This window comes from Brachycentrus maculatus, unplaced genomic scaffold, assembly GCF_059751285.1.
Source record: "Brachycentrus maculatus isolate JH-2025_06_01 unplaced genomic scaffold, ASM5975128v1 h1tg000326l, whole genome shotgun sequence".
NCBI classification, from domain to species: domain Eukaryota; kingdom Metazoa; phylum Arthropoda; class Insecta; order Trichoptera; family Brachycentridae; genus Brachycentrus; species Brachycentrus maculatus.
In genome coordinates, this window is record NW_028281075.1 from 2223969 (window position 1) to 2233118 (window position 9150).

General features: G+C 33.1%; 1 protein-coding gene across 2 annotated transcripts; it reads right to left on the minus strand.

The window, feature by feature from the left end:
- Positions 1-526: 526 nt before the first annotated feature.
- Positions 527-5744, minus strand: LOC148304275 (voltage-dependent anion-selective channel-like). 2 transcript variants are annotated; one of them, XM_088268660.1, is made up of 6 exons: positions 5555-5744; positions 2591-2749; positions 2316-2479; positions 1997-2224; positions 1273-1481; positions 527-1046 (listed from the first exon to the last, which is right to left on the minus strand). In XM_088268660.1, exons 1-6 carry the CDS (start codon positions 5687-5689, stop codon positions 955-957), a joined length of 987 nt encoding a protein of 328 aa, XP_088124786.1. In that variant the 5' UTR covers positions 5690-5744; the 3' UTR covers positions 527-954. The 2 variants fall into 2 exon arrangements, with proteins under 2 accessions (XP_088124786.1, XP_088124788.1); XM_088268662.1 differs by lacking the exon at positions 5555-5744 and adding an exon at positions 4387-4488.
- Positions 5745-9150: the final 3406 nt, after the last annotated feature.

Below are 9150 nucleotides of genomic sequence, written 5' to 3' on the forward strand. Positions count from 1 at the left end.
TTTACCAGAATGTATTTTCATAAATCATGGTATAACATAATATGTATTTCAATAGGTGTTACTACATTGTCGGATGAAAATCAAACAGTCTCAACTTGCTAGCAACTGACTTGTATTTTCATTTGATGTCTATGTTAGGAAATACATATTTTTATAGCATGTTTAGCTACCGTGCTGGAGGTCCCGGGTTCGATTCCCAGGGGGGTGAAAATAAATATGAGTGATTTTACACTCTAATATTTCTTTAATATTACCCTGGAGCATATCAATACGATGCGGTGTCCTATGCACCATGGTACGGATAAGGGTTAGAAGAAGAAGAATACTTAAAGGTGGTTTTAAAAATGCATTTGCAGATTTGCTGTTATTTCAATAGGTTTGAATGACAGTGCAACTTTTCTCAAGTAAGTCTCTCTTTCACGCTGTGATTGGTGTCAACTTGAAACGGTTAAAGGTCAAAAAGTTCTAAAGTTAGGTAGGTTAGCTCTTATCTGAGATATTATAGGTAGAACAAAAACACAACATATAAAGAGATAACTTTATTAAAATTAAAGTGAATTATAAACAAACCAGCTGCTGGAATACTATCTATGATTAATGTAACAGGATACTACAGGGACTGGAATACTGGCAGGCTCGGGGCACTGGGTACAATACAATGGGTAGATTCACCTTAATCGGGAAGATAGTTTGACTGGGGCGTGTAGTGGCGGTGGCAGCGCAGAGGATGGCCCCTCTTGTTCTAACTCAATATAACGTAACGCTGTGTGAGCCATTCAATTTACCGATAAGCATAATTTCTACTAGACGATTCAAATAGTATACAGGCCTAACAAAGAGAACAATTAAACGATGACTGTTTCCCGTGATTTATACATAATTATGGTTGGAAAGATGCGAAGACAACAATATATAAGTATCTACAACATTGCATGGCGTCCGTAAGTACTTCACTTAGGCTTCAAGTTCCAGAGCGACGCCCACCTTGTGGCCGCCACCGTTGAAGTTCTGTCCATCGATCAGGGCAGACAGTGTAAGCGTGATTCCTGGAAACACAACACACAGTACCTTATTATCGAGGCATCTTTACAAACAACTCTTAAAATATTTACATATTACAACTGCTTAACTCGTACTGTATTATCATCAAAGCGCACTTGAGATTATTTACAAAAATGGAACTATTTAAACAATCCAAAATTATTATTATTGGTCTTCGGATACAATGGGCACATAGGGCAATAAGCTTTAAAGAGAAGTCTATTAGCTTACCATCTCTCAGCTTCTGCTGGTAGCCAAGTCCAATTTGGCTGGCATTGTTAACCTTGGCACGAAGGCTGGCATCGCTGTCCAACTGGTACTTGCAACCGACGCCGAAGCGAGTGTTGTTGGTGCCGGCTGTCCAGTTCAAGGAGATCCCGCAGTCCAAATTCTGGGAAACCTTTTGGTAGATGGAACCACCAAAGTTTTGTCCATCGTCACTGGAATATAATATTTTTGTATTACAGTTATAATTTATTTATTTTGCACAGTCCCAAAACAGTTTACTAATATTTTTTAATTTAAAACATTTGCACATTTCGTAGTCATACAGGAGAAAGTGACCAAGTGCATTTTTTTACAAAAACGTGATCGTTGACTATATGAGATCTTACTAGCTTAATATTTCCCTGATAAAATCCCAAAGGATTTTGAACTCTAGTTCAAAAGTATAATATATTGACTTGTTAAAAATGACTAACTGCATTGATGTTTATTTTATTGCATAGCAAAAGTGACTTAAATGGCCCTCCTGAACATTGTACGTTTTGTTAGTTGGTTAGTTTCTCCTGTACGACTACGATATATTAGTGCTTGGTCAAAAGTCATGTGACATTTTAAGACATTGTAAAACGAGTAAATGTGGCTCGAAGGATGATTTATTTTATAACTAAATTTTGCAGTGCTTTCATCATTGCAATAGGAAACGAGTAGGTAGTTTGATGGATGAACTTACACGTTGGTGTGGAGAACGAGGTCATTACCGGAGAAGCCCAGAGCAAAATTGTTCTTGGTGATGGCAGCCTTTTGGGAGTCGAACCGCATCTGGTATCCGGCCAACCAGTTCTGGTACTTGAACACGGCGGATGCATCTACAATGGGGCCGGCGCGGTCAAGTTCTACGTCGCAATTCAACGCACACAGCTCGTGCACATAGGCAGTCTTCAACTTGCCGGTTATGCTTCTGTAATGGGTTTACAATATTGCATGTTACAATACATGGTACATTATATGCCTACAAATGTTACCGGACATAAATATAAGACAGAAATTACCCGGTCTGAGGAGCAAAAGAAGAGTCCAGAGTAAGTTTCAGCCCCTTGGCTAGTTGATCTTGTACAGTAATATCCGTGGCCAAAATGTTGTCTGTGTTCCATTTCTCTGTGAATGTAAATCCGTACTCCTTTACTTTGTACTTAGATTCTAGGTTACCGAATACCTGTTATCCAAAAAAAAAAAATCAATATGAAAGAGGTTATGAAGTGGACAAGTCAATTTTTAATACGAGTTATTTTAGAGGTTCACAAAAAATATAGATAAAAATGCTGACCTTTCCAGACTCCTGGATAGATTGTACTCCACTACTGAATTCTACTCCAGAAGAGCTTTTGGTCTTTACATCCAACTTGAGGAATCCAAAATGGTATCCTTTTCCAAATACATCCCGGGCATGTTTACCAAGATCACCATAAGCAGGGGCTGCCATTATCTGGAAATATAATTGTATTATTTAACACAGTATTGTTTACAAACCTTTTCACTACACAAGTTGTTATTGTTCAGTACACCTAATAACCATTTCATCTACATTTATATGCTGTGGTTGAAAAGTACATCTCAAATATTGTATCTGAGAATAGAACATTTTACAATTATGACACAGATGTGCTTCTTCTTATGCAAAATTTCATATCAGGTTTCATATTATTTTTTGTACCTATTTTTTATGATTTTATTGATTATTTTAAAACAATTTTAAAAGCAGCTAAATTTTCTAATAGATTAGGCATTGTACATTAAACCTTTGGAAGATCCAAAGTTCACCACTTAAATTTACATTTAATAATCTGTTTGGCTGTTATATTCAAGATAGCAAATTGCAGTCACACCCTTGGCCAGTTTAAGAATTAAATAATAGAGAAGAAAAAATATGGAATGACAATAAATTTTTTCATTGTTGATTTAAATGTCTTATCTCACTGTAACTATGATTTTAAAATAGTAAAAATTTATAGCTGCAAACACTAATTACTTGCTTTGTTGAAAATTAATGAAAAAAAATGGTTAAAATATTTTTTTAATGGTAAAATTGTTTTACTAATAGCATATTTCTCACCCTTAGCACTCTTATCATATTTTTTTTACTAAGAACCAATCACTTAATCGATTTCCTTTTTTTAAAAATTAAAGGTTATTTTAATTAACATTATAGTGCATATTGTTTTAGAAATTGCGTCATATAATAGAGTCGAGTCAAACTCTGTATCGGAATTGGGGTAATAAATACGATGTCGAGCAACATTTGACATAGGAGTGGTAAGGGATAAAATTCGTTATTAATTTAAATAAAAAACATTATTAATTAAATTTCATTTCTGCTGTATTATGTTGCAAATATTGGTATTAATGTTGGAAGTTGCATAGTTGAGATCCTAAAAAAACACAAAATGCAAAAATCTAACACATTTTTCATTAATTTTAATGTAATCGATTTTCACGTCTGATAATGCAACGTGAATGATATTAATGCTATGCAGTCACTAAAGAGCAATACTAACTGACGAACAGTGCAATTTAAAAATAAATTATTTGGAGCAAATCATGTACGTGGACTTGTCTTTTGACATTTCGACTTTGACATTAGTCGTCCTGTCAAAAATTATCAAAAATAATAGCCATATAAATTTCGCAACTTATAATAGGAGTTACATAACATATTCGGAATGGACGAGAATGTATTTGAAGGGTTGGATTATAGCAAATATATCTGCCGATACACGACTTCATATCCAATAGAGAAAAATGTAGACCACGCCACATTTCTTCGCCCCCATCTCGTCTATAAGATGAAGAATCGCATGATCTAACGGCGTGAAGAAAGTTGCTTCGGGGAATAGAAGAAAGCTCAGGCGGGACAGTGGCGGGATATTTTTTTTTATAACACACTACTTATAAAAATACCGCATCCAGCAACGTTTTCATGTTTAAATATAGCAAGATAATTTTATTTATATGTAAATTAAAACTTTTCATCAACTCAGAAATTGGTAGCCGGCTGACCACAATACAGGCCAAAGTGACCGATTAAAAAAAGAGATATCAGCATAAAATAATGCATTTACTCACCTCGAATTGTTAGTAATATTTCAATCAAAATTCAAAATAAAACAATTTTTCACTTATAACCAGAATTCTGGACTACCTGGCCAACGAGCTGAAACCGCACACACACGAAGTGAGTAGACAAGCAGATGGCGCTTTACTCCCATAAGTCATGTGCCACACTGAAGGTTTGAGGTTTATTTGTATCACTTATTAGTGGTTGTAATTTATAAAACATTAATTTAAAATTAATTTTAAAAATACTTATAACATCGAAGATCACAGTAAATGTGACATTTTTTCTTTCAACAGATAATTTCAAAGAAATAATCGCATACCCCGATTACGGAAATACTTTGAGAGTCAAATAAGAAGTCTAATTTCAAAATATTTTTTTTGTTTTCATTATTTTTAATTATAGTTTAAATACTGCATAAACTTTTTTAAAAATGGGATTTTACAATGTAATTTTAGTGTAATATGATTCTTTGTTGTAAAATATACAGTTGTTTTAAGAATTATGTACTGGCGGGAATTTTGTTTAGAATAAACCGATTTTTGGAATTTCTTAATTCAGTCCACATTACTTTCCAAACTGCACTGATTACGCTTTCCCGAAGAGGTAGAGTATAAACTATGTTTATGTATAAATCAATACATAATGCGGCTCCAGAGTAATACAAAGAGTTCATGCCACGCGAATCGGTTGATAGACGTTTCACGTTTCGATCGGCTGCAACAACTGGAATGGGTAAAATGATCTTGCCAGAGCAACCAGAGCACTAAATTTGGCGAACGTGCCTTTGCTGTTGCGGACGGACGGCATGGCATGTTCTTTCACCCGCAGTTAGAAACAGTGAGAGTGAGATGTTCTTTAGAAAAAAACGCATTTGTTTGTTAAATCATTTCCATAATTTTCTTTTCCCATTTTTATCACAGTGAAGCACCCTTGAGGCAGTATTTTATGAAAATGGCGGCATATAATTTATCCAAAATTATTATTGTAATATTATTTAACAATAGATTAAAATAAGTTGAGTTTTTTATTTACACTCGAAATGTAACGTATGGAATATACATTTTATTCTATACATTACATTTCGAGTGAGAGCCAACAAATTCTCAATACGATTACTATATTAATGATGTCATTTTAACAACTGATGTAAATTTCTATATGGTATACACTCACAATTGGCTTGGAGGGAAATATGTTCATTTTCGGCGGGCATGATTGTCCATCGGTACATGATCTGTGATTAGGTGGAGGATTGCACTGGTCAGATTTTTCGTTCGGTAAATTCGTAATTGGGGGTGAACAACTCATGATATACTTAAAATATTGTATTTTAATTTTTCAAATAGCAATTTAATTACTTGCTTTACCGCATTCAATTCATATTCACAGCTTAACTGTTGTAAACTGTCAACAAGAAAAAGAAAAACATGTTTAAGAAAAACTGATTCTTTATTCGAACGTAATGTGTGCAATAAAGTACCTATAAAGAAAAAATAAAAATGTAAATGATAATCTTCAATATTTTTTTCATAAGACCCAACATATTTTGTTTTAACATTCGCTGTGTTATATTATTATACTATAATACTAACAGACAACAATTTACTGACGCCGACTGCTGCATCTTAAGTTGGTCGGTAAAATTAATCGGCCATGAGGACCTTTATTCGCCACCCCTTCGGATATTAAAATTATCTGACCTTCAGGCCTGCTCCGTTCTACCGGTCGAAATAAATCGACCTTTTGGGTTTTTAGTATTAGGCCCTTTTAGCGCTTGTGCACTACACGGAATTTCACCGTCCGGTAGTCCGTTTTTTTTCAAAGAAAAGGGACTACGACAGTTTAGCGTGATCGAGCTTACGCGCACCGTGATCGTGCACCGAACGAGCTCACCGATACGGAGAAAGAGGGACAATTGCACAAGCAAATAATCCGTTTTTTCATGCTAACCGGACTGCCTGACAGTAAAATTCCGTGTAAAGCACAAGCGCTCTTTGGGATGGTGAAAATTCAATGAAAAAGCATATTCCAAATACTATGGAATTCTCATAATTTCACTTCGCTTAGGGACACCCAAAATTTCTTCTACGATTCTGTCCAGTAGTCAACGTCTCTCTCAAAAAAAAAATACCGCGTTGTAGTGGTGATGGGAGTTTTAACGCAAGTCGATAGGAATGAACCGATCAATTGGGCCACTGGTGATGGTGACCAGTGGGCAAGTCAATGACAATAGAGAAAGATTGGTTGAGTTCGTCAGTATCAATGATGTTGTCATTGGCCGCACACTATTTTCCCATAAAGCATACATTTGGATATCCCTTGAAGGACAAACAAAGCGCAATATGTAGATCACATTCTCCACAGGCGCATTAATTGGCAATGACTTCTTGATGTCTGATGCTACATAGCGGCCGGCATATACGCCAATCACAAGTTGGTCGTCGGGAAGGCGTTATGTTCCCGGCGGAAGAAAATCGATTTAGATAAGGTAAAGAGTGACAAAATAAGATTGACATTCGAGGTAACTTTTTTTTTAGATGGGAATTGCATTTATTATTTACCTTGCTTATTATATACAAGGTTTATAGATCATTTAGTGGATTTTTGTGTCTTCTAGCTAATTTAATATGTTTTTATTTGAATCTATGTTGGGAACAGGAGGGATAATCTAGTGTGGGCCAAACAGGAACGTCACAGCATTTGCTCATTGCTGGGAGGAAACCCAAAATTCGAGGTAACTGTCGGACACCGCGCCTAGCGAGAAGCTGATACTTAATCTATTCCAACTTTTCCGCCAGTGAAGCTCTTGACCTCAGGATAGTAAAAATATCTTATTGGATGTCTCGAGATACTTGGAGGAAGAGAGTTGAGCTCTCAAAACGAAAAACACCAAGGGGCAATGAAAGTAACCCCGACCAATTAGACACCTTTACAAATGACTACAGGCGCCAAGATAGTAAATTAGTCAAACGATTTGCTCGCTATAGCCGAGAAGTTGCTCGTTATAACCGTGAATAAATGTATGGAGAAAACCAAAAACCAAAATTTCAACAAATGTTAAACTCGTTATATCCGAGTTCGACTGTGTATATATATATATATATATATATATATATATATATATATATATGTATATATATATATATATATATATATATGTATATATATATATATATATATATATATATATATATATATATGTATATATATATATATATATATATATATATATATATATATATATATATATATATATATATATATATATATATATATATATATATATATATATATATATATATATATATATATATATATATATATATATATATATATGTATATATATATATATATATATATATATATATATATATATATATATATATATATATATATATATATATATATATATATATATATATATATATATATATATATATATATATATATATATATATATATATATATATATATATATATATATATATATATATATATATATATATATATATATATATATATATATATATATATATATATATATATATATATATATATAAATATATATATATATATATATATATATATATATATATATATATATATATATATATATATATTATATATATATATATATATATATATATATATATATATATATATATATATATATATATATATATATATATATATATATATATGTTTCATATATATATTTCCTAACATAGATAACAAATGAAATGTTACTTCGAAAACAGGAATAAACCTCTGTCCGGGGAAACAACCAATCTAACCGTCTGACGTTGATGATGCTTTGCTTACGCAATAGCTATGTGTGTAAAATCCGCCAAATTCGAACAACGTACTCGTAATCTATGAAGCTGGCATCAGAGATCCACGTCAGAGCTCCATTTTGGAAAAGTTCCAACAAAAGCGATGTCAAGTTTACAAACTTGAAATTGGATCAGTGGATTATAGTCGCTCTCTTCAAAAATAAGCAACTACTGATTGTTTGTTGGCTTAGGTTATATTATAGAACCCTTGTGTGACCGGTGTGATAGAATTTTCGGAGAAGACAAAACAGAATGACCACGGTAAAAAAGTAGCTAGCAAATATTGGAGGGAAAAATAAAGATTTTGGAGTCGACGAACTGTTTTGTTCATAGCCTCCACCGAGAAGCTTTTTTCTATTTTATTTTGCTGGTTGACCTCGCAAAAGTTCTTGCAACAGGCCTCGCCTTCACTGGTGTATGGAAAACTGTAGCAGTTGGGAAGAGGATTGCAAATCTCATATCATAACTTCATAACTATATTGAATCTTACAAGGTTGTATGTTTCATGTAATTCATACACATACTATATTATGTAAGAGCAAATACAATAGGTAAAATAACAAAATTTTCCAAAGTGGAAAATCGGGGAATAACTTCTAGTGGTTACTTAGTATAATCTAATTATTATAATACAAATCAATTATTGACCGTTTACACACAAGCGCTATCACAGCTAGATATATGTTAAAGGGTCATTGTAAAATATACAATATATTTACAAACGTAATCATAATCTTCTCTTGTTAACAGTGACGAACTGTAGTCGCAAATAAATGAAAAAAGTGGTTATTTAATTTGTTTTTTTATTCAAACCCTTATCCACATCCCAATGGTGCATAGAGCACTACATCATATAAACGCAGTGTTATCTTGATTGTTAACACATGAAGGAAAGGTGATCAGCCCTCCGCTTCCGGTACCATTCCGAGGTAATAT

What these genes read in the sequence shown, in the direction of transcription:
- LOC148304275 (XM_088268660.1), bottom strand. Translation starts at nt 5,689, where the DNA reads ATGAGTTGTTCACCCCCAATTACGAATTTACCGAACGAAAAATCTGAC. An exon ending in TCTTTTGCTCCTCAGACCGG is followed by an intron (nt 2,225 to 2,315) that starts GTAATTTCTGTC and finishes AACCCATTACAG; the next exon opens with AAGCATAACCGGCAAGTTGA. An exon ending in CTCGTTCTCCACACCAACGT is followed by an intron (nt 1,482 to 1,996) that starts GTAAGTTCATCC and finishes ATTATATTCCAG; the next exon opens with TGACGATGGACAAAACTTTG.